Genomic DNA, 26792 nt, shown 5'->3' with positions numbered 1-26792 from the left:
CTGGCAAGTTGGAGGACCTGGGTTCAATCCTCAGCACCACAAAAATAAATAAATAAATAAATAAATAAATAAATAAATAAATAAAATTTAAGAAATAATAATAATGATCTATATTAGAGTGACAGTTCTTCTTTTGCATTGGCATTATACTACCAATTTGATTCTACCTATTAATAAATAATATTAATAGAAGCATTTATGTGATAGCTAATGCTCCACTTAAGTTGTATAATTAGAACAAGATTTTCCAAGATTATCATGGAGAAAACTGTGAAAGAATTTAAAACTTTATTGAAATGGAGATAGATTGGGTCCCCAAGCACAGTGGCAAACACCTGTAATCCCAGCTACTCAGGAGTGTGAGGCAGGAGGATCCCAAGTTGGAGGCTAGCCTAGACAACTTAGTAAGAACTTGTCTCAAAATAAAAAAAGGCTGGGGATGTGGCTCAGTGGTAGAGAACCCCTGGGTTCAAACCCCAGTATTGCCAGAAAAGAGACAGACAAGAGATTTTCATTCAACACACAGTCAACGTGACATTCCTCTTTACTACAGTTTGTCACAAGATCAAGGAACAAAACTCAAGTTATTCTGGCAAGATCTGACTCTTAGCACAGTAGTTGCTTTCTAATATGCCATTTCAGGTAATTACATATCAATTGTACAACAGATTACAGTAGTGTCTCTTCATACACCAAGTTGACAGTATAAAATTCTAGTCAAATTTTACTGAGATGCTAAACATTATGCAGGTTTTTGAAGGCACATTAAGGATATAAGGTAAGGGTCTTTGATTTAAATAATTCACATTTGACACATAACAGAAAGTGCTATGAGAACATGGTAGAGAGAACAACCAACTTTTGGAAGGTGGAGAGAAATCAGACAATCCTTCAGAGAAAAGACAGTACTGAGATACTGAAGAATAAGCGATGCTTCGTCATGTAGAAGAAAAGAGAAAGGTGGGGAAAACTGCAAAATATTGGCAAGTAAAAGAGCTTCACATGCTCACAGGAGAGCAAAAGCCTAGTGGTTCTTACCCTCACTGAACATTAAATCATCTGGGGAATGTCTAACATCTAATGATGCCCACTTCCACCCAAGAGGCAGGTCAAGAGTGAGCACAGAACTCTGATAGCTTTGAGAGCTCTTCAGGTGGGATTAGGACACCAAATCAATGGAAGGCAGTGGGAAAATAGAAACAACTAGCTAGAAACTCAGGGTAGGGGCCAATTATGGAGGATATGGGCATCATGGAGGAGTTTGGTCTTTATTCTGCAAAGGAGAGTTCTCCAGAGTCTTTAAGCAGAGAAACACCAAGAGAAGGATCCCTATGGAGACTAATAGATGTTAGAATATAGGCAAAGAGAGTAGCTAGGGGACTACTATAATAGGCCAGCTGATATATGAACAAAAGCACTAGACTAGATGAATCTGAGATACATAGGGACAATTACTTTTGGATAGGAAATGTGTGGGCATGTGTTTTTGGCAATGCGAAGAGATATGGGTTCTGATTTCTAGAGTGCTGAATTTGAGGTATGTATAAAACTTCTCATTGGAAATGCTCACAAGGCAGCTACAAACAGCTCTAAGCTTTGTTCTATTTAGTTCTTACTAGGAACACAGCATTCAGACAAGGCCAACAGACTGCACAACTCTGGAGTACTGCATTCACACAGAACACAACATGAACAGTCCCAGCAGAGTTAAACAACAGAGCAGCCCTGGGCTCAGACCTAGGGATGCCATAGTCTCATCATATCACTGAATTCCTGTTCAATTGCAGATGCCACCTGCAAGAGAGATATTAAAGAACATAGTGAGGGCCTAAATGAAAGCACAAGAAAAGTAGTTGAAGAAATACAGGATGCCAGAGGCAAAGGAGAGTTGGGGAGTCAAGATTATTATTTCAAGTATACAAAGGGACACCAGAGAGAAAGAAAAGTTGCGTGTATTTATGGAGTCATAGACTAGAACAATGACCACTGTCACAGTTTTCTGTCCTCCTGCTGGTGAATTAGTTCTCATACAAGAAAAAAAAAAAAAAAAAAAGAAATGGTATTAGCCAAATTAGCATCAGACAAGAAGCACTAATGAACTCACAATCAGATCTGAGCATATCCTAGCAAGAAGTAGTTATATACATGTGAGATCCCTCTTGTTCAGTTATTCATCATTTTTGTGGTGGCCCAGATATGTTGACTCATGTCAGAATCAGAAAGTAAAGAACAAAAACTCATTGTTACTCTGGGAAAACAATAGAGGAATGGACAATGCCCTAGGAAAAAGAAGGGAACTCTGGCAGATGCCATTACTAATCTACCCAATAGCAATGTTAGTCTTCTTGCTTAGTTTATAGAACACTGATTTTATTCAGAATTTAACATACTTAGGCTCAGGAGCCACCTATTCCAGCCCCAGGGTATGATCTAGGTAAATCTAAGCCAAGCAAAGCAATTGTACTTACTACTAAACAGAGTGTAGTACTAGAACTATGGCTCTCGCTTATGGAGATAAAGGGAAGTGAGCTGGTGAGGGAGGGGAAGGCTTCCTTAGAAGGAATCTACTCCCTGATAAAGACAGTTGACAAAGAAGCTGCCCTGCATCTCCACCATGAGCGTGGTTGTGTAAAACTGTATTATGTAGGGCTTTGGAAGACTAGTGACTATGAGAAATCAACTCTAAAGATGAGAATTCCATCAACTGAGGATGAATAGACAAAGAGGCTTAGTCCTCCATGACATCAGCAGGCTGCTGCATGATCTCTGAAAAAAAATGCCTTTCATTTCTTGCTAGATGACCTAATTAAAGGTCTTTGTTGCCATAGTCACTATTAGTCTATCAAGTACAGCTGAATGCATTCCAGATAAAGCAGGCTAAGGCTACACTCATATAGGAAATGCAATACAAAATTCTTTACAGAGGGTGACAGATCTTCGTAGTTAGCATAGTTTTGAAGGTATGTAGCTGGAAATAAATTAGAAGTAATTCTCTATTAGCCTAAGGGGCATTTTTCACCCACCATTATGTGCTTCCATTTTGAAATAATATCTAATATAAATATGATATAAACCTACTGTGATGCAATAAGGAATGTCAAAAAAATATGGCCCTGGGGATCATTAAGGGTTACCTGGACAACTGGCTAGCTGGAATTGAGGGTTCTGTCTTCTCCCTAGATTGTTTCTAAACCCAACTTCCTTTGGAACATTAAGTTCCCCACAGGGTGAGCAGATGCTTTCCCATAAAACTGCTATTCACAGCTGGCATCGAAACCCAGACTGCAAATTCTCTGATTATTCCCCCTGCAGACAAGACTCTTCTTATCCCTATATGGCATGTGCAACAAAGTAGATGGCCCAGTATGACTCTCCATGAAAATGATAAGAAACTGCAACCTTCATTTCTGTATTTCCTGCTATCCTTGATTTGAAAGTTTCTCCAATAGAACCTCTTCCTTAATCCATGCCACATGAGGTTCTAGAATCCGTCCTAGCCCTGCAACATGGTAGGTGGCAATCATGAATGGAGTCTATCTTGCATGACAAGTAGAGTCCAGTGGGCTCACTTTGCATGTCACTGATGAAATTTACCATAGGTAACAGGAGAGCTTATATCAAAGGCCGCAAGAGAAATAATGCTCACGTTTTTGCAGGAAAAAAGGTTTTAGCACATTAACAACTATTTTATTATAATTCTTCTTTGATATTCAGTGGGAGACATCCAAAGGTAGAGTCAGTTCTTCAAAGAAAGAAGCAAAAAAAAAAAAAAAAAAAAAATCAAAGATGTAAAATGCATATGTGAAATAGCTATTTTTTAAGTTGAATTCATGGATAGATTTTATTAACCCAAAGTTTTGAAATGCTCATTTAAAACAATAACCACAAATATACCCTGTGTCTTCAATTATATATAGCTCAAGTTTCAATTCAGTATAGAAATAAGACATCATCATGCTACTCTGGTTCCTCTCAAGCACATCATGTCTGCTCCTCTCTACAATATCTATGCATAAGTCATTCCACTTGCCCCTCAGTCCAAAGGTAGAAGGCAGTTTCTATCATTGGTTTCTTTACAACTTGGTAAAAAGGCCAACAACTATCTTTTCTATGATTGTGAGTTTTACCCACATTTGTGTTGCATGATATAGAAATATGTGAAACACTTATTTTTATCGAATATATATTTCAAACCAAGCACGGTGGCACATGTCTGTAATTCCAGCAACTCAGGGAGGTTGAGCAGGAGGATTGCAAGTTTGCAGCCAGACTTAGCAGAAACCTTGTCTCAGTGGTAAAGCACCCTTGGGCTCAATCCCAAGAACATAAAAAAGAAAAGAAAAAAAACAAAAGAATACATATTTCAGATATACAGGAAATAGTTTAAGAAGTTAAATTATCAATAAAGTATCACTGAAGTGAAAAATTAAGCATAAGGCACTATGCTCAGTACTGAAATGTAAGATCCAAAGGACTGTGGGAGTAGATCAGACTTCAGAGAACTTCCCATCTAGCTCTAGGTAGAACACATACACGTGATCAGTAGGTGCAGCATTTGGGGTAAGTTCCTGGGAAGAGTAGAGACTAGTGCTACAATGCACAAGGAAGGAAAAAGTCACCTTGTAGCTCATTGGCAAGGGAGGCTTGAGGAAGTTTCTAAATACTAGTCTCTAAATAATGGCTAATTTCTCTCGTTAAGGACATGCTACTTTTCTATATTATGAGTCATTTATCACAGACAAAAAATAAATTTAAAAAATATAAAAGTTTTTCTTACTAACTGTATTAGTTTCCCACAGCTGCTGCTGTTAACAAACTTCCATAAAATTTGTAGCTCAAAATAACAGAAATTTATTCTCTCATATTTCTGGAAGCCAGAAATCTGAAACCAATTATCATTGGACTAAAATCAAGATATCAACACTTTCTCCGGGGGCTTTAGGGGGATCTAGGGGGATCTATTTAATGTCCCTTCCAGTTTCTGAGGGCTGCCAGCACTCACAGGCTTATGACCACATCACTCTAATCTCTGCCTTCATGAGCATGTTGTCTGCTCTTCTGTTTTCAAATCTCTCTTCTCCCTTCCTATCTCTCTCTTAAAGGACTTAGGTTTGCACTTAGGGTCTACCCAAGTAATCCAAAACAATCTCCACATTTCGAACTTCTTAATTTAATTATATCTATGGAGTGTATTAATCAAATAAGGTAACATTCATAGATTCCAGGGATTAGGACCTGGTGTCTTTGTGGGCTATTATTTATTATTCTCCAATACGACATCCCAAAGACTTTCATACAATTATCTAAATTATATAGCAGCAGCATTCATTCATTCAAAGTTGAGTGCATTGGAAATGAAATTGGAAGTGGCTCGAGGCTGAGGCAAGAGGATGGCAAGTTCAAAGTCAGCCTCAGCAACTTAATGAGGGCCCAAGCAAATTAGTGAGAACCTGTCTCAAAATAAAAAATAAGAAGGGCTGGGGGTGTGGCTCAGTGGTTAAGAGCCCCTGGGTTCAATCACTGTACAAAAAAAAAAAAAAAGAAAGAAAGAAAGAAAGAAAGAAAAAAGAAATGAAGCAAGATCAGAAATCTGCTTACCCAATGAGCATAAGGGCCTTTGTTTTTGAAATATAGAGCATTTCTCTTTAACTTTGCCCAGTGGACTGGATTTCACATCTCTGGCCTGAAATCTCCAAATATATGACATTAACATATGGAGTTTTCACACTGTGTTACCAGAGGCCACAAATGGGCAGCCTGGATGCTGAATTCAAAAGTGTGCTTTAAGCCTATTTAAAAATACAAAGTTCATATATAAATCCAAATTTGAGATTTCTTTGGAAAAACCAAAAAGTTAACAACACAGAGTCTTTAGCCCTGCATACCTGCATAGCCATAAAAAGCTAGAGAAATGCTACTAGTTTTATAGCTTGGTGTGCTCTGCAGCTCTTCAGGACCTTATCTTTCCGGTTGTCAGGTGCCATTTTTTTTTTTCCAATTGTCCTTTGTGTCTTCACAATCACTTGTTTTACTGGGAAAAAAAATCCTCTGTTCCTATGCCTCTACCCAAAGTGATAAAGTAAAAGGCTGAAGAAAAAAAGAAACGACAATTTTTGTTTAAAGAAATATTAAAAGAGAAGAAAAATTGCCCTTTCTTAGAAAAGAAGCACAATTTCTGACCATTTGACAAGCACACACCCAGCTTTCTTGAGTTTTGAGTCTTTTATGTTTCCTTCCTACCCCTGAGAGTATTTAAGTTCAGCTCCTGGTTTAGACAGCTAACACTGCCAGAAAGAAAATGGAATGTAGGGGCCCATTCATTACATTCATTACCTTGGGAATTAGCATGTCAGAACCAGCATACTCCTAAATACCACTGAGTCCCAGAGTTAACCTGAATGAATCACTCATTATAACTAACACACACAGAGTGTCTTCATACATCAACTAAGCCAAAAATGCGATGATAATAATCAGCAGATCTGCAAGGGCCCTTAGTTGCACTAACCAAACCTCTTCGGTGGAGGCAAAGTGAATGTAGATGAAGAGGGACTGAGTCCAAGTTTTCACTTAGCACTGGACTACTGTGACTTGGGGCATTTCTTCATCCTCAGGTTTACTTTCAGTGGAATTAGGCATTACTTAATGATAACGTGAGGTGATTTCCTCCTTGAATACTCTGTGATTTTGTGAAGCTAGCATTTGTCTAACATGGATAAACTTTTCCACTTTTTTCCTTGCATGCACAAAGGTCAATGAAGAAAACAGGGCTCTCTATGCTCTGCAATGACTCTCTGTCAAGAGAGGAACAGGTACCCCAGTGCCTCAGCCAGGCCCCAAAGTTAAGAATCGCTTCCTTTTCTTCCATTAGTACAGCTAACACATACCATTTCTGGAGCCTCCTGCCCAACCCACAGAGACAGCCACAGTTAAAGGTCCTCACCCATAACACCACAGTACCTGTCTTCACCTCACTGTGGTCCCTGCCCCCATGGTGAGTGACCCTCTTGCCAGGATGCAACCTACACCACCTTTGGATTTGTGTTTGCACACAGCAGGTCCTCAAAGACGGTTTGAATGGCCCCAATTTGAAGTTTAAACTTAGCAATTTATTTTCTGTACCTCCTTATGTAAGTACTTCAAAACTTTCAGTGCTTCTATTTCCTCATGTCCAAAGTAAAGATCAGAAAATTGTTTGACTTGAACAGAAATGTTTTGAAGTTCTGAAGTGGAAGAATAGTAAATACCATAGAATGCTGGGAGCCCTCAATCACAGATAGGACTCTCCATGCCACCAGATCAGGTCTTTGGCCTTTGGGTAAGGCTGTATGCAACTAACAGAGAAAGAATTCCAGCAAATCTTTGAAATACACATTAGGACTCTCCTTTCTAAGTGACACTGGGGAAACCTTCCTGTCCTGTGCCCCAATTCCCTCCCCTCAGCTTCAATCCTCAGTGGAGGCAAAAAACATCTGTTCATGACCAGCAGTTGACATCAGGGGCCCTGCTCATTCACAGCCTGGAAAACAAGCTGGGAGCCAGGACGATTGTATTCTGTTTTTATTTTGAAATCCTAGTAGTCATGGGATAAATGTCACAATTGTGCATTTTTTTAAGATCACATAAAATTATGTGTAACTTGGGATTCTCTCTGAGTTGTGATTTACCAAGCCCATTTACACTCTTCAGACCCTTAGAAGGAGCTTATCTTCCTTAGACTTCATCACTGTATCCTGAAAAGATTCTGTATGTCCATCTGTCCTCATAGGAAACTTGGATTATGTGCAAAATTCATAGATGACCCTTCTCATGATACTTCTGAATTCATTCTACCTTTACAGGCTCATGACTACACTTCATACTCTAAGTTCAAACGTGTCATAACTTTACAAGAGTAAATTAATTATTTTAAAGGGGTGCTAAAAATAGTTTAGGTTTTTGACCGTAGGGCCTAATTCTTCTGCCCATATACATTTTGGCAAACAAATCTTTTATGCATTTTGCCTCTTGGAGTAGTGCTTTTTTCTGCATTGGGAGCAACAGCTCCTAGGCCAAAAGAACCTTCTTTCTGTGGAACTTCCTTTGTCTTTACCTTGATAGAGACTTCATTCAAGATGTTTTTGGTTATTGTATCAAGTAGATGCTAGCAGAAGACAGTAAGTTATTCTGGTGTGCTTCCCAGGCCCCAGAAACTGCTTCATGCCTTTTGGCCCCTCTCCTCCAATCCCAGCTTCTGAGAAAAGAATTCCTCAGGCACCAGGTCCTAATTTCCTGAGAAGGACCCACGGGTTCCTATCGCTTCTCCTGTACCACCAAGGGTGCTCATGCCCCATGCTTTAAAGAAAAGTCTTCAATCAGATGATTTTCAACTATGACACATAGGTGGTTTTTGTGGAATGTAAAGAACTAAAGGAAGAACAAAATGTTCAAGAGTTAGAGAAAAATAACTTCACCCAGACCTATATGAAACTAGATGAGCTGGGGTGAGAGCTCCCCAGGCAAATGAAGACCAGTGAGGGAGACAATGGTCCTGCTCCAACTACTTGCCACCCCGTTTTAGAGGTGAACAGGGTAGGTGAGGTAAAGATGTGGGGGGGATTAAAATGTATCACATATTCATGGCCTATACAGATATTACACATTTAAGCAATAGATCTCAGTATGAGATACTTCACTACCATGTATAACAAACAAATCAACAAAATCTACTAAGGAAGAAACAGGAACTTAATATAAGAATAAAGCAGAGTAGAGGTCAGCATCTGTGAAAGGCCAGTGACTATTTCAAGCTTTGAAGGCTACATGTCTGTCACGATTACTGAACTCTCTTGTTGTAGTGTAGAAGCATAGACCATATATAAATAAGTGGCCATACTGGTTTTCCCAGACAATTTTATTTCCAGAAACAGGAAGCAGGCAGGATAAAGTACACAGGCCATACCTTGTCAACCCCTGAAATAGGAATGCCACATATAAGCAAAAACATTTTTGTACTTCAGCACCCTTCACATAATGCTTATTTACTTCCAGGTTACAGGCTCATCTTATCACCAGAACATAAGCTCTGTGAGAACAGAAACTTTAGGTTCAAAACTGTATTCCTGATATCTACAAGAGTATCTAGCATATAGCTGTTACATATAGGTTCTCATAAGAAAGATGTGTTGAATAAATGAGTGAATGAATGAATGAGCGACTGTGGACCTCTGAAGGTAATTCTGATTATTGGTGATTTTCCTGTACCATGAAGTTCACCCCACTGTTATCCCTAATACCCTCCTTTTTTTTTTTTCCAAAATTGAATAATGAAATACAAGGAACAATAGGTGTTGGAGAGGATGTGGGGAAAAAGGTACACTCATACATTGCTGGTGGAGTTGCAAATTAGCGCAGTCACTCTGGAAAGAAGTGTGGAGATTCCTTAGAAAACTTGGAATGGAACCACCATTTGACCCAGCTATCCCACTCTTTGGCCTATACCCAAAGGACTTAAAATCAGCATACTACAGAAATGCAGCCACATCAATGTTCATAGCTGCTTAATTCACAATAGCCAGATTGTGGAACCAAACTAGATGCCCTTCAATTGATGAATGGATAAAGAAACTGTGGTATATATATACAATGGAATATTATTCAGCCATAAAGAATAATAAAATTATGGCATTTGCAGGCAAATGGATGAAATTGGAGAATATCATGCTAAGTGAGATAAGCCAATCTCAAAAAACCAAGGACGAATGATCTCGCTGATAAGCGGTGATGACACAAAATGGGGGGTGGGGAGGGGCAAGAATGGAGGAAGGAGGGACTGTATAGAGGGATAAGAGTGATGGGAGGGGTGGGGGAAAGGAAAAAAATAACAGAATGAATCAAAAACTATTACCCTAGGTAAATGTATGATTACACAAATGGTATGCCTGTACTTCATGTACAGAGAAACAAGATGTATCCCATTTGTTTACAAAAAAATAAATTTTAAAAAATTTTTAAAAATTGAATAATGATAGTGAGACTAAAGTACCAAAATTATGAGTATTTCTAAAAATTTTACATTGATTTGGAAAACACTGGCTTTTCAACAGCTAACACAAAGACATGTATATCTTGCTCTCCTCTCATTCAACTTCATTTTAGTTAAATCATTCTCTGACAAATTCACTTTTAAAGCAAAGTCTATATGCAAGAGGACAAAACCATTAACTGTTACCTTCTGAGAACTTCAAGTTTGTGTGGATTCAGGCTGAATATCCCTTATTCAAAATGCTTGCCACCAGAAGTGTTTCAGATTTGGGATTTTTTTTTTTCAGATTTTGGGATATGTGCATATGTATATGAGCTATCTTAGGGAGAGGACCCAAGTCTGAACATGAAATTCATTTATGTTTCACATATATCACATATACATAGTCTGAAGGTAATTTTATACAATATTTTTAGTGTACCTATATTTTGGCTGCCGTCCATCACATAAAGTCAGGTGTGGAATTTTCTACTTGTGGTATTAGGTCCATGCTTAAAATTTTTCAGATTTTTAATTTCTGGGTTAAGAATGTTCAACCTTTGGTAACTTTCATGGTATTGTCAAATTAGTAGTTATACATAAATACATTACACCATAAAACTTTATCCTTCTGGTTCTGGGGCATTATCTTTTAAAGCAGTCATGAGGGCAGTCACATGTCACTAGCACTTCATCACAGGTCATGCTGTGCCTACAGAAAGGTTAAAAAGACTTCGATCTTTCTTCAAAAATGTGTGGTTCGCACAGTTCTGTCATCATAATGGATCTTATCAAGGGCCCACTATGGAACCCCATCATGGTAGAAAAAGTACCAAGTGAAATGTGAGGTTCTACGGTGAGCCTTCTATTTCAAAAACTGAGCTAAGATGACAAACTTAAAATCAAGGAAAATTTTTAAAGTATAATAATGAATAACTGAATGCTAATCAGGGTAGATATGAAAGCTAAATTCAGTATAATCTAAGTTCAAACTATAATGTTAAGGAAACCATCAGACTATAGAATTAGAACTTTTTTTTTCCTTCCAGTAAGGGAACCTAATCATCATCCAACATTCTCACGTTATAAGATGAGGTTCAGAGACCCAATTAATAACAATAGAATTCTTGTTATCTTCAGAATAGCATAGTTTTTAGTTTTGTTTTGTTTTGCTTTGTAGCACTGGAAATTGTACCCAAGGCAGAGTAGAATATTTTTGAAACGTGAATATATCACGTTTTAGTCTACTAAAGGTGTACCACAATACTCTTTCCTTCTCCTTTGGTAAAAGATATATGAATATTTTGCTAATCTTGAGCCTGTACACAACTTCTCAATCAACCTACACAGGACATGTTTGTAGCCTGCACAATGAGTCCCATTAGAAGAGGCAGATTTCTTTATGAAAGGGGGACTATCTTCATTTGTCCAATGAAGATTTCAATTTCAAGGTACAGCAACCTACAAGGATGCTTTAATTTCCTTGCAAGGAAATCAGGAATGGAGGCGGCCTTCAACATGTATTGATTATTTCCCCCAAATTTGTTGAACACTGGTACTTTATCCTAACATCAGACAGCAGCTCAAGAGGAGTAGAGTCTGAGCATGAATGCCCACAGAACCTCAGTTACCATTTTCAGGCGAGTCTGAGTGGCTTCTTTTACTTTTTAGTTCTGGCTGCAAGTAAAGACATCTCTCATTTTTTTTCCCCTGCCACAGTATTTCCTTAGAAATTTAATGCTATTTGTCTTGGAAAATTACTTGATTCACCAAATTCTTTTTACAATGTAATTTTCTAGAACATATGGCTTTTTTGGTTCTAATTAGTTGTACATGACAGTACAATGCATTTATACATTTTGATAAATCATACATAAAATGGAGTGTAATTTCTCATTTTTCTGATGGTACATATTGTAGGGTCACGTCAGTCATGCAGTCATTATAGGGACAAATGTATTTTTATAAGGAAGTTAAGGCTATATTCCAAGGTAAGCACAACTACACACTAGCATACAGCTGATCTCATGATAATGTAAATCATCCAGCACACACCTCTGTTTGTGTGTTCTCTTAGTCACCCATATCACCCATAAATACCAAGTCACAGGAAGTAGATTTCTGATATTCTAGTCACAAGCCCTTCTCAGAATGCCAAGGCTAAAAAATGCTGATGGAAGAATCAACAGTGAGATACTATTCACACTTACATATTGACATATACAAAAAGGTCACAATACCCAGAATTCTGCCAAAAAAACCCCAAAAAACCATAGGTAAGTAGTCCTACATAAATCACACACACTCATAATCCACAAGTAGAAAAATGCTTTTATAAGGGCAGACATCAATAGAGGCCTAGGTACATCTTTAACTCAGTAAGATCCTATAAAATAAAATGGAAGAGCTTGCTGCAAGAGCAGAAGTTTAAAAAAAAAAAAAATTTTTTTTTTCCAAAGGCAGAAGTGTTCCTGGCAAGGTTCAGATGGAAAAATAGCAACAGATCCCAGAAGCAGAGCTGTAGCCAGGAATAACTTAAGCTCAAGTCATATTCAGTAAGAGCAGAATAATACTTACTAAGGATTCACAGCGTAGTTACGCTGGTCCTTTGGACCTCTTGGCTGACCCATTACTGTTGTCTATTACAAATCAGTCCATAAACATTTACTAAATATATGCCACATATTCAGAACTAGTCGTTGTCAAGGGATGAACAGAACTTTGTCAGGTGGTTGGCAGTTACTGAATAGACACTACAGACCACCTTCACACCACAATTGGCTAGGAAAATATTCCCCTATTTTATACATGAGAATTGTAACACTAGAAAAATTCCACATGGCCATGTGACTAAAAAATGTAGTCAAGCCCTGACCACAATTCTGCCTGACTCCAAAGCCCACAATACCACATTACCATGCATAAAATATGGTTCCTGACCTAAAGAGGCTTAAAATAACCTAAGCCAATTAGAGATCAATACAGGCAATGTAATGAAGGGCTAACAAACAAGTATCCCAAGACTTTAAAGAAAGAGAAAAAAATAGTTAGAGAAAATATTATAAAAGTAGGACTTGGGCTCCTCCACAAAGAAGAGTGGAGAGGAGGAAAGCAGTTTCTAGAGAGTAATACAAATAATGACATTTCAGTAGAAAGAAGACTGGGCCCCTCAGGACAGAAAGAAAACCAAAGAATCCTTTGCACAAAGAAGGGTGAGGCTCATTATGAAAAACCTTGAAAAGTCAGATGTACTAGTATAGACCTGAGGTAATAGATAATGAAGAGGAACTGAAGTTTGCAAGGTCAGAAGAGACATGATAAAAGGATCATTTAAGAAGATTAGCTGGGCAAGAGAAGGCTGAATAGTTCAGAGAGGGAAGCTGCTTCTTCATTGGTTCATTCCTTCATTGGGCAAACATTCATTGAGGGCTCACTAAGAGCCAATCTTGGGAGGCTGAATAAAAAGGTGGTTCCAGTGCTGCAGGAAAGGAAGTACAAGGGTAGAATACAGAGGGAATGACCTGCTGAAAACACGTTTCAAAGGTCTTGATGATTCGACAATACAGAAGATGACAAGAAAGAAGGAAAAGATCATAAAGGGAAATTCCAAAGTGTCAGGATTGAAATAATTTCCACCTTTACTAGGAACCTCAAAAGGCAATAAGGATAAAAACAAACAGCAAACAAGGAAAGTATGAAAAGGGCTTTGATGATGTTGAAAAGTCAATAAACAAAACTCCAAATGGCCTGTTCATTACCCTGGTAGTGCCTTTACACACTGTAGGTAAGAAACTTCAGCGAGAGAAACCATTTCTTTGTGATCACTGTACATGCTGTTCCCTTGGCAAGGAAGATGGGGGTGTGCTTACTCAGTAAGCTCTAGCAAGCCCAACACAGCCTTCCACTGTCTGAACCATGGCTCCCCTTCCCACCTTGCTACCATTTTGACTTGGAAGAAAGGGACAAGGCAAAGTGGAAAGGGAAAAACAAAAAATGTTCAGGGTCACTGCAGGGTTGGATCTTGGGGATGTAGATGGGAAATGGTACAGGATGTCATTTAAAATAAAAAAAATCTCAGCACTTTTCTACACCCACTGCTTAGGGTTTTATAATTCTTGGTCCTCAAATAGATAGGAAGACTTTTTTTTTTTGGTAAAGATTCTTTACCAAATTGTAGAGCTTTGTTCTGAAACTATTTCAAATGTGCATATTTATGCATATATTAACTCCTTGCACAGTTAAGCATATGGCTGAGGCACAAATTCTTCTTAATAATTTATATGTTGACGATACAAATTTAAAACTCATTTAAATTTTATATTCAGCATTGGCACCATTCACTATTGAGGCACACCCTGAAACCTTACTCACTTGGAAATGAAAACTGTAACTATCAAACTTCTATTAATAAAGAGTGCTGAAGGCCAAAAAATAAATTAATAACTAACGTCAATACCTTAGAGAAATCCAGTCCGCTGGCAGGATTCAGGGTGGTATTCCCTCAGCCTAGCCCAGCTTTAGCAAAAGCAAATTTTTACTTAGTTTTAAGTGGGAATGAATGTTCTTCTCTGCAGGATGATGCATTAAACTACATTCTATATAAGCTCTTACTGTGGCTGTCAAACTTTAAAAGGCTAACATTACAAAAGAAATGGTTATTCTGTTAAATCCTTCAGCATCCTTCTCAAAACATTTACTCAGGTTAGTAAAACAGAAATCATAGCAGAAAGAAATCCAGTGAAAAATGGTTGCAAATAAGTATGTGGAGGTTTCTGCTCAGACAGACCCCTTGCGGGACAGCCAAGGGCCTAGTTAGGAAAATTGCAAGAGCAGTCCTAAACATTCCCCGGGAGGCTTCAAATGGGCCAGGATCTTGCCCTCTCTTTCAGGGGAAAAGGTAAACACACCCATCAAAATCGTCCAGACTCCGGAGTTTTCATGCCAGGAAGGAAAGACCCGCACGCCCGAGGTTTCCGAGGAAGCACAGCGCCCTAGCCTATTCCTGCCCCCCATCCTTCGCCCGGCCACCGGCAGGCGCCCTCGGCTGCCCCTGCCCGGCCCCCCGCGTGGCAGGGCGCGGGGTGGCAGCCCCTCCATCCACTAGCCCTACTTACTGGCGCCGCGGACTCAGGCGGGGGCCCGCCCCTGCGGTGAGCGCAGCTAGTCGGCGAGTGGGGCGCCGCCGCCGGCCGGGGAACTGGAAAGCGGGGCGATTCCTGCTAGGACGGGCCGCGGGCTCCGCGCTGGGACGCCCGGCAGGTCCGGCGTGTCGCCCGGGCCGCGGGGCGCATGGCAGTGCAGCAGGAACCCGGCCGCTCTCCAGCCTCCTTCAGGAAAACAAACAAAAGACAGGGTGGCTGCTAGTGAGGACGACCGGCCGCTTTCCCTGGGAAAAGTTACCCTGCAGCTCCCCTCGCTGGCCCTGCGCGTCCCTGCAGCGCGGCCAGTTCGCCCGGTGCCCCACCGAGGCGGTGCGGAGCGCGGGGACCCGGCCGCCCGGGACCCGAAGGCCACCTACTGATCCTCCGTCATGATGTAGACATGGAGACTGTCCCCGCACGTTCTGAGCACAACTAACTAAAGGTAATCTGGCTGATACACGTTCCTGGTTTTCAAAAATGTAGCTGAGGTTGCAGGACATTGAGTGCAATCAGTGCCATTGAATTGTATCCTCCAAAATGTTTAAAACGACAATTTTTGTTATATATATTTTATAATTGGAAAATGTTTAAAATAAAAAATCAACCGATTAACTGTAGCATTCACTTGAACCTTTAAGAGTGTTTATATTATTAGCACTTTAAGTTTAAAAGACTGAATTCTTATCCAGGTTGTGAGGTTTACTACATGACCTCTACACAGTAATCGTCCTTTCTGCACTAGTTATATGAAATCTAACACATATACCTTTTAAACATATTCTCTTTTTCGCAAACTTTATTGTAGGCTTTATCTTAAATCATAAGGATTGACTTTGAAGCACTTTATAAAAAAGAATTGCTCCCAGGTCCCTGGTTTAAATTTACGTAACTGTTGCAAGCCTGTGGGTCTCAATCATTTGCAAAAGACACCAGAATCACCTGGAGGGCTATTTAAAACAAATGTTAGGGCCCTACTGTAGGGATTTCTGGTGTGGATGTTTCTGGTCAGGAGAATCACACTTCCTTAAACAACACAATTTTAATTAACAAATCAGTATCCCTTCAACCATTGAGGATTCTTTTCTGAAGTTAAATTTCCCAGTTTATTACTATATCAATTTTCTTTCACTACTTATTTCCCAATCCTGAGAACTGAAGATTTGGGTGTTTTTTTTTTTCCCCTGAAAGAATCTAACCAAAGACTGGAATCCCTCTCTCCTCTTGCTACTGTTGAAGAAACCTACTAGATAGTCAAAATCCCTTAGATTTCCTGTTCCAAGAGGTAAAGGGTCATCCTGCTACTGGGCAAATGTATAACATTTATCTACCTTTGTGTTTACCTATATAACAGCTAAACTATATGGCAAATGAAAATTTCTTCAGTGAAAAGATAGGTAGAAAAGGAGCCTAATGAATCATATAGTACTCATAACTAAAATGATCAGTTTTTAGTCTAATTTAATTGTCCAGGCAAGTCTACCTCACAAATAGAGGTAGACTTAGATCAGTGCTGGACCTGGAAAAATTACAGTCCTGTAAATACAATTCGATGACAGAATACAAGCCTGTAATGAGGGCTATTGGATGCAGTGGAGCTGATCTAAAAGAGAAAATTAATAGGTGTGAAGCATACTGATGTTTTAATAAAATGGGTATTCAACTTATCTTTACAAATATTATTTTATTGAGCCTTATTATTACTTGCTAGAATAACAAAAACCATCTATGCTAATTGACCAGACTACCTTAAACATTCAATATTTTTCAGTAGTTCTTAAAATTACTTCAATCTCATTGTTTCCAAAACTGATATTAGAAATTATGAGTCCTTTTAATCATTTTCATTTGTTATAAATCCTAAACCTTTTCATCAATTTAAATTTCAAAATCCAATTTTAAAGGGATCATTGGGAGAAAATTTTTCCTTGAGACGTAAGCCTTATAATCTCCTTTAAGAACTATTAAAATTGTTGGCTTCTTTTAAACATGGAGGTACCTTTTATAGGTAGTTAATTTAGGGTGCAAATAAAAACACACCCAACAGAAAGGTGTACCTTAGTATTTGGATTTCCTTATTGTAGCTCATCAAATCATGCCCCTTTTTTGGTCTCCATTCTCTGCAGTAGATGCATTTCTAGGTACTTCAGAATAAAATAATTAAATTTAAGTTCTGTGAGCTTGCAGAATGTGGGCCCGAATCCTGGTGACAATTAATCGATGGCCCTTACAGAAACTTTATACTCATAAATGTTTGCTAAAGGAAGGTAAGAGGCTATGACGCCTGTGCGTTCTCATAAAACATACACCCATAAAGATTTGTAGTGCTAAACAAGTGTGCCTCCCCTTGAAGTGAAATGAAGTGTTTGGGCTTTAAGAGGTGGAGCAGGCAGGTGGGGCAGTCCCGGCGCTCAACGTGCAGCAGCGGACTATAAATCCCAGAGTGCCACGCCAACGTGTCTCCGCAGGACTCGGCCGGAGCCGCACGCCTCCCCCATTGCATTGTGGGATTTGTAGTGGGATGCGCCTCCCGTGGGCTGTTTTCTTGCCCTCCTGCTGCGCACATAAGTGCATCCTTTCCTTAGCCTCGAGTCTGTGCTCTTAAGATTAATTTTCATAACAGCCTGTAACTGCTGCTGCATTCCTGGCGCACACCCAGTGCCCACGACTGTGTCGCGTCTGTCTGGAATATCCAGTTTGATTCTCCTCGGGGAAGGCTTGACTAGGGCTCAACCCCAAACTTAGGAGAAAACATTTTTGAGCTAACGCCTGTTCACATTTGCCTCGGTGTTCACTGGGCCGAACACAGTGGACGGACTGCCGCACCCGGCGTCTTTTCGCACACACAGTAGGCCCACGCCCCCCTCGACCGCCGCTGGGGCAGAGCGGCCGGGGAGCCCGCGGCGCGCACGGACCGCGGCGGCGACACTACGCATGCTCAGTGCGTCGGCGCAGGCTTCCGCAGCAGAGCGGGCAGCTCCGCAGCGGCGTCCGGGGTCTCCAGCAGGGCCGACGCTCTAGCGCTCCTACGGTCCTCCGTGGCAACCGGCGCCCCTCCGCAGCCCGAGTACCCGGCCGCCGCTCCAGCGCGCCCGGATCTGGCCCCCTGTCCCGCGAAGATGGCTGCCGTACGCCGGGCCCGCAGTTACTGCCGCTGCCTGGTGCGCTTCTCCGACCGAGAACTCTGCTAAGCCCAGCTGCAGTAGACAGGCAGGAGTAGACACCCGACACCGAGCACCCCTCTTTTGGGGGGCGGTGCAGAGGGGGCGCACAGAGCCCCTCGACCGCGGCCGGCCGCCCCGCCAGCATGGTAACTTGGGGAGGGGACCCTGGGGACACTGCAGGGCGGGGGGCGGGGGGCGGGGTGCTGGAGGGGCTGGGCCTCGGGGTGGAGGCCGAGGGAAGACCGGGAGCAGTCGGAGCTGCACGGCGGCCACCAGTATAGGGCCCTGACCTGAAGAGGAGTTGAGGGAATACTGTCTCTGCGGCTCCCCAGGGTTCATTCCTGGTAGACGAACTCCCCAACCGTCCCTGATGTGAGGAAAGAGGGTTTGCAGTACAGCCCAGAAAAATGCCCAGCCTTACTGACTACGTAGAACCAATCTCGCACCTCTCCAGTGATTTTTATCAAAAGCAGTGAGCTTTTGAGGATTGAGGTCTGCTGCACTTCCCTACATCTGAATTCGGGAGGGAGCCCTGGCAAGCAGACACTTGTTGATTGCTCCTCTTCTGGAAAGCTAAACCCGTAGAGAGGCGATTCCAGCCCCTTTCAGGAGGTCTGAGTTTAAACGCAGTGCCTATGTAGGATGCTGGCAGGTAGTCCTGGCGGAGTGGGGTTGGAGGGATCCTGTCTCACTTTCATGGCATTGAGGGCCTAAGCAGCTGCTTTGAAGTCCAAACGGAGAAACAGCTAAGCTCCGGAGATTGACAGCACGAATAGCAGGAGACTGTAGTCCCTACTCTGTGCCTTTCTTTGATGTCCTATAAATTGTCCATCTGAGAAACTCACTCTGGCCAGGGCTAAATGAATCAAGGATGAAATGGTACCAAACAAGCTCTCAGAAAACTCAAATATTTATTGAATAAGTGAAATGACTGAATGAATTTATTTCTTATAACTAATGCTGGAGGATGGGGAAAGCACCAGTTGACTCTGCCTCTAAACTTTCTTAATTCTTTGACCAGGTTTAAGCCCTTAACCTTTATGCTAATCCTATCTGTCAAACAAGTAAAATGAAAACTTGAGCTGCTCAGAACTGTGAGCTAGTCTAGTGAAAGGTGATATTTAGATCAAACTCAGTTATGAAGAAAAGTGAAAACTTCCGGGTGGTAGCTGAGGGCCTATTTATCTCAAGTAGAATTTGAGTTGACCAAATGTAGTAAAACAAATTTTTGTTTCTGTAATACTGTCAAAATCGAGGTAATTACTATAATCTGTTATAACACAGAAGTTCAGGGGAGAAGGAAGATGTTACCTTGTTACAGTTTTCCCCATCTTTGAGATATGCATTATATAGCCACATGGAATTTTGTTAATTCAGCCAATTTTTTTTGAGTATCTGTTTTCAGCCTGGTATGGTGTCAGACTTTAGTATAATAGATTTTCAACCAAACCTGTAAGATGATTTATGATAAACTTTTGATCATGACATGTCACATCTGCAAAGGAACTTTAGAAATTATCAAATCTCTTAACACAAGTCTCTGAAGAGGAGAGAGCTGATACCTAGCTCGGCCTGTACTGTGAATTAAGCTATATGTTGGCCCTAAGGTTGCAAAGATAACCAAGATGCATTCCCTGTCCTCAGTGCACTAATTCCAGTGAAGGAAACAAAAATAACTTGTATTAGGGGACACAAGAGGGGCAATTAGAAAGGGTTGAAAAATGCTTCTGACCACAAGCGCTAATTGGAGAAAGCAGGGGAATCTCTTCAGATGAAGTCAGCATAGTCTAATTGCTAGGCAAGAGGTAGAAAGCTACATTACTAAAAGAATACCCCATAGGACCCTTTTCTCAGATTGACAGTGTTTAGTGTATACAGTAATAAATCAGTCTCCTGAGAAATATACTTTTCAAAGAGATCTATACATTCAGTTCTCATATTTTCCTACTAGAGATGTTCTTAATAGGCATATTAGCTTCCTGTTACTATAACAAAACACCTGAGATAAGTTTTGAAGACAAGGGGTTTATTTTGACTCATGGGTCTAGAGATTTTACTTCAAGATCCAGTGACCCCATTGCTTTGGGCCTCTGATGAGGTAGGACATCTTGATAGGAGTACATAGTGCAGCAAACTACTCACTTCATAGCTAGTAAGCAGAAGAAAAAGGGGTCCAACAACTCATTTGGAGGGCATACCCCCAGTGATTTAAGGACAACCCACAAGCCTCTACATCCTAAATGTTCTGCTAACTCCCAGTAGTGCCACCCTGGTGACTGAGCCTTCAACACATGGACCTTTGGGGGACACTAAGCCAAACCAAAGCAGTAGAAAAAGCTCCCAACTTAACTGCCTCATATTTATTTCTTCACTGAAATAAATATGCCAAGCATTTTACTACCTACTAATGTAACTAGTTCAAGTGTTAAAAGCAATCCCTACTTGGAGTCTGGTTTCCAGAGGTAAGATACAAAGACTTATTTATGTTGCACTGTAATGTAGTGCAAGTATATCTGGTTTTTGTGTTCAAAGAGCAGTGTTAGTGGAAACATTTTTTTTTTCCTGGAAATAACTTACAGCTAAAATTTGCAATCATAAAACTTGCTAACTTTGGAACTAGGTAAAATTGGTTTTATTATTATTTCTAGTTAAACTTCAAGGTCATTTTCCTTATTGCCACATTTCTAAATAGGACTGAACACGTTAAATGTTGAGCAAGCTGTATTTGTAATAAGTCTATTAGCTAATAGACTGAACTAAAGCAACATTTTCACTAGAAGTTAGGATTCATTTTAACAAACATTGAGACTAAAAGGATAAAATGGAAGGATTCTAACCTGAGATCTCCATTAAGTCCAAAGCCACACGCAGTATTTCTAGTCCAGCATTATTCCACCTTAAACCGCTCCAATATGTAAAAGTTGGATTTATAAGACAGATAAAATGGGTTTCTTGATAAAAGCATTTACTGTTACAATTCTTTGATGAACTTTCCTAGTGCATTTAAAATATTAATAAGCAGAAGTCGTATTACAGAGCACGTTTAATAATGTGCCTGTTATATACAAGAAGGGACATCTTTCAGTGGACTGTAGTTTTTCATTTTTGTCACCAGGTGATGCTGGGGATCAAGCCCAGGGCTTGAAACATGCTGAGTAAGTACTCTACCATTAAGCTACACCCCCAGCCCTGGACTGTAGTCTTAAGCGATCCTTGAAATAAAAACTGTTTACCTAACTCTGTACCACAACTAAACATTTTCTGAGCAATTTTATCCTTTCTAACCACCTACTAAAACATTGTACACTGGTATCCAGTGGAGTTGATTTTACAGTATTTTAACAATTGTATCAATTTTTATCTGATTGGTTATCATTAAGCTTACCAGCAAAGAAGCTAATCTAGGGGAAAACAACTCTATTTCATTGGCATGAAATAATATTCTGGTAAGAACTTGCTAAAGTTCGTGAACACTAAAATTACTTGAGTTTTTGCCTTAGTTGAACTGAAATGATTGTGTTTGAAACATCTGCCATATCACTTTGTCAACTGCATTTCAGAACATTTCCCTTCTGGATGAAAAATGCAACATCACCGTGAGGTAGTCTTGGGTAACAAGAAGAAGAAGAAAATCAACAAAATCTAATAAGCCTGTCTAGATCAGTCACAATTTATAGGAAGTAAAAGGGCAGAGGAACATATTTACTGATGCTGCAGCAAAAATGTCCCTTTTCATCCCAAATAAGTTATAAAAAAGAGAAACCAGACATTCTAGCACACACCTGTAATTCGAACTACACAGGAGGCTAAGGCAGAAGAATCAGAAGATTGAGACTAGCCTCAGCAACATAGCAAGACCCTGTCTCCAAAAAAGGACTGCAGATATAGCTTAGTGGCAGAGCACTTACCTAGATGCTTGGGGCCCTGGGTTCAATCCCCAGTATTAGGGGGGTGGGGGGAAAAAAAAACAAGACAAGAAGATTACAAAAGAAATGTATCAATAAACTGCAACATGGGTACCTTATTTGAATCTTTTTTAATTCTCAGTTATACATGATAGTATGTGTAGTAGAATGTATTTTGACTTAAATATATGGAGCATAACTTCTCATTCTTCTGGTTGTACATGATGTAGAATTACATTGGTCATGTAATCACATGCACATAATTGAATCAATTTCACAAACTATTTTCAGAAATATGAATACTGAGTTGGTATTTGATATTAAGGAATTTTTGTTCACATAGGTAATTACTGAAGCTGAATCACAATTACTTGAAGATTAATTACACTTCTCTTTACTCTTGAATATATTTAAATATTTTTTTCATTAAAAGTTAAGATAAAATACCCTTGTTTTGTTATGGAACCAAGAATGAAAACAGGGGTGTTCTATTTTATTTCATCTTTTTGTAGGAAAACATAGGTGTTCTTTTTATTATTTCATCTTTTTCTTAGGATAAGTGAAAGTAGTTTAGGAGTAAATGCTTATAGGATATGTATTGAAGAAGGAACTGGCTTCATTTACCTAATTATATTAAATCATTTATGAATAGTAATGAACTTGAATTATTTTATGTATAATTAGATTGATTTTTGGATGAATGGAATTGATACTAAGTTTAGGGGATCAGAATATTAAGATTCATGGTGATGTTAATACTGTGGTTTGGAATTAAGAATATACCTTTCAGACTCATTTTCCTTTGGAAATAAATAATAAGATCCCAAATGCACCCTACAGACTTGGATTTTAAAGAGGATTCCACAGACCATTGACATTGTGGTATTAAGTACCAAGTAGCTGAGTAGGAGATTAGATTACAAAGGGAAACTCTTAGGCAGTATACATGAAAGTGTAATAATCCTTATGTTATTTTGTTCTTTTTTCCTTAGGCAGAAGCTGAGGAAGATTGTCATTCTGATACTGTCAGAGCAGGAGATGATGAAGAAAATGAAAGTCCTGCTGAAACAGATCTGCAGGCATGTATCTTCAATTATATTTTTAATTCTTATTCCACTGCTTCCTTACATAAACAGAAATTGGTCATAATTATGGAGATTCGCAGGTTTGTGTTTGTGTTGAATTTAACTGTATTTGCATATTGCTTTATAGAATACTTAAACTATGTTATATATTTTTTTTTCTATGAAAGAAATATTTATTGCTGCCATGTATTTCAGTATATGGTTTTAAAATATTCAAAATAAGGCTTAAGCATCACTCAAAACTCATAACTTTAAAGAAAAAGATTGACAAGTTTGACCAGCTAAAAGTTTTAAAACACGTGCATAATATTTAGCAAATAACTAGAATAACTGTTCACCACATATAGGCAGAGGATTGATAATCTACTGACCACTCTTATAAATAAGAGGAACATGGGATGGAAATATGTGAATGGACAGTTAATGGAAAAGTACGTGTAATCACAGCTATTGAGGAGGCTGTGGCAGGAATATTGCAAGTTCACAGCCAGCTTGGGCAACTTAGAAAGACCAAAAAAGGGGAAAGGGTGGGTGCTGGGGATTTAGCTCAGTGGTAAAGTGCCCCTGGGTCCAGGAAAAAAAATTTTTTTAAATCTGTTTGGTAAATATTGTTTATTGTTGATGAGGCTGTGAGATCACGCATGCAATATACACAAAAGTATAAATTGCCACAATTTTTCTGGAAGTCAGATTGGCAATATGGATCAAAATGAAAAACATGAATTCCCCTGGAAACAGCACTTCCAGTACATTAACCCCAGGGAAGTAATGGAGGAAGTGAGTAAATATGCATAGGCAAAGATGTTTATATGCAAAAGTGTCAAATGACCTAAATATCCACTTATGTTAAGTAATGATGCATTCATAGGGTGAGATGCACTGCAGCCATTTAAAAAGATGAGGTAAATCTTTGTGCATTGAAATAGGAAAAAGAAGTTTAAGCGAATTATTAAATTCATGAGCTTTATAATAATGAGCTTGTCTATTTGAAATGCTGCTGAAGATTCTGTAAGTCAGAGGTATGCATATGGCATACTAGAACCATATGTGGGAACCAGACCAGTGTCCAGGATATAGAGAAAAAACTATTTTTAAAACATTTTATATGTACGTTTTAAAAGGAAGCTAACAATAATACATACAATTCTATTAACAGTGGCTATTTTTGGGAGTGGGGATACCCCAGTGTGGTCTCCCTGGGAGGGAAACAGAGAAGTGGAGATTGCCACTTCTCTCAATAAAATTGAGATTTTATTGAGAAGCACTCTTAGCATCAATGATTATAGAAGAGAGGAATGGTGGGAGGGAGGCAAAAAAGGGAAAAGAGGGCAACCTTAATGGACGTCCTTAGCCAATCCTGTGGGAGTTCTGAAGATAGATATCCTTTCAAGGCTGGCCTGAGTCATGAGAAAACCATCAGTGAGGACTGGGAAGGCAGTGTGGCCAAGCTGAGGCAATACCCAAAGGGTTGACAATTCAGTGTTGTTTTCAAGTGGTTCTTCAGAAATTTGGGGTACAAGTTCTTTATTCCTGAAAAAGGAGTCCATCACAGTCTACCATATAGAAGGCTTCACTTTTTTTATTTCACATACTTAATATGGTAGGTGTTAGAAAAAAATATATTCTCCTTGAAATAGGGAATATTTATTAAAAGAAAGACTTTGAACTCACCTATGGAACCACATTGCTAAAGCAGCATTCTTAATATCTACAAATGATATATCCATTAACAAATTATTGGAAGCTTTACATTTCAGTCCCTAAGTCATGACTTATATTTTTGATTCTAATTTAAATTTGGCTCTCCAATACTGTTAGTTCTTTTACTGTATAATCAGACTTATTTGAGGCTAATTTTTATTCTTTAAATTTTTAAGTAGAAAATTATTTGAGAAGATGATAAATATTTATTTAATAGTCATTTGTAAGAATGTTTTGGTCTTAGAATAATAAGAATATATACCTGGAAATAGATGTTGAAAATATTATAAATTGTTCCATAGTTTAGCTACCTGTCTTTAATGAGTACTAAAATGCTTTTCTCCTTTTAGGCACAACTCCAGATGTTCCGTGCTCAGTGGATGTTTGAACTTGCCCCAGGTGTAGGCTCTAGTAGTTTAGAAACTCGACCTTGCAAAGCAGCAAGAGGCTCTTTACTGAAAGCAGCAGCAGATACCAAAGGAAAACAAGAACTGGCAAAAGAAGAAAAGTTAAGTATTTAAGACATTTTAACAAATTACTTTTTTCCCCCACATAGGATTTTCACTGACATAAGTAATCATTTGTAATATTCTGGTGACATAATCACATAATTTATCAAATAAAAGAATTCTTCTTCCTGTAAAAAAATTTCAACTAAAATGCCAATTTATACATTCCTCACTTTCAGGTGCTTTGCATGATACCACTGCGGTGGGTGGGCTTCTCTCCCTGTAAATATGCTATCTTCATGGAATTGTCTTTTGTTAATTTGTAGATCCTTTAGAATCACTTGATCCCTAAAAGATTAATGCCTCTGAATTTATTAGCAGAAGCCCCAAAAGAAAAAAGAAATTGTTCAAATCTTAATGCCTTTTCAAAGGCAATCTTAATTTAATGTAATGTTTTGTTATATTTTAAGTTGAACCTATAATGCTGTATTAATCATTCTGGAAAAATTTGAAATGCTTACAGTGAAGATATTTTGAATGCTAACTACTCACTGCTCTCCAGTACTTAATCACATGGAGTAAGCACAGCACACGATTTCATTTTTCATTATCCTCTTTTACAGAGGCTTCATCTTCACACCATCAGATCTAAGTTTTTGTTTACAGTTAGTCATTAAATAATTGACATTACCATGATGACTAAAATCTGCCAAACTTGTTTTAATTTTTATTTAAAAATAATTACAGGTTCACAAATGCAGGGAAGTTCCATGCACCCTTCACCCAGCCTCCCCCCACTCCCTGTAGTAAGGTTTTGCCTAACTGTAGTACAGTATCAAAAAAGTAGGAAAAAGACATTGGTATAGTCCATAGAGCTTATTCATATATCCTCTGGGTTTACACATACTTATCCATGTGTATGTGTATAAATAGTTCTATGCAATTTTATTACATGGGTAGCTTGTATAACCACTACCACAATCAAGATATATAACCTGTCACCAGGCACAGTGCCACGAGCCTGTAATCCCAGCGGCTATGGAGGCTGAGGCAGGAGGATCAAGAGGTCAAAGCTAGCCTCAGCAACTTAGCAAGGCACTTAGCAACTCATCGCAACCCTGTCTCTAAATAAAATATTAAAAAAGGACTGGGGATGTGGCTCAGTGGTTTAGCTCCTCTTAGTTCAATCCCTGCTACCAAAAAAAAAAAAAACAGAACTTGCCAACCTAAATAATAACAGAGTGTGACTTTTAAATAATTTTATTGCAGAATAAGCAGGTTGCATTCTGGAATGTGCATGCTATAGTAGGCCATTAGGCATATTCGGGGGGCAAAGGAGTTGTTTAA

At 39.2% G+C, this 26792-nt stretch overlaps 2 protein-coding genes across 3 annotated transcripts in view; one reads left to right on the top strand and one right to left on the bottom strand.

The window, feature by feature from the left end:
* Cilk1 (ciliogenesis associated kinase 1) overlaps positions 1–15383 on the bottom strand; it is a 54750-nt gene extending 39367 nt beyond the window's left edge. The window contains exon 1 of the mRNA XM_047557829.1: positions 15118–15383. The gene's annotated coding sequence lies outside the window, so the exon portion shown is untranslated. The remainder of the gene's footprint in view (positions 1–15117) is intronic.
* The window catches only part of Fbxo9 (F-box protein 9), a 49954-nt gene continuing 38404 nt past the window's right edge, over positions 15243–26792 (top strand). Inside the window, exons 1-3 of one of the 2 annotated variants that reach the window (XM_047557831.1) lie at positions 15243–15586; positions 23203–23289; positions 25347–25505. In XM_047557831.1, coding sequence (XP_047413787.1) covers positions 25359–25505 — 147 coding nt within the window. In that variant the 5' untranslated portion in view covers positions 15243–15586; positions 23203–23289; positions 25347–25358. Of the gene's footprint in view, positions 15587–17880; positions 18452–23202; positions 23290–25346; positions 25506–26792 lie in introns of those variants that run through there. The other variant, XM_047557830.1, reaches the window with a different exon arrangement.

Source organism: Sciurus carolinensis, chromosome 7 (assembly GCF_902686445.1).
Source record: "Sciurus carolinensis chromosome 7, mSciCar1.2, whole genome shotgun sequence".
NCBI classification, from domain to species: domain Eukaryota; kingdom Metazoa; phylum Chordata; class Mammalia; order Rodentia; family Sciuridae; genus Sciurus; species Sciurus carolinensis.
The sequence above is the reverse complement of the archived record's forward strand: the minus strand, read 5'-3'. Positions and strand labels throughout refer to the sequence as shown.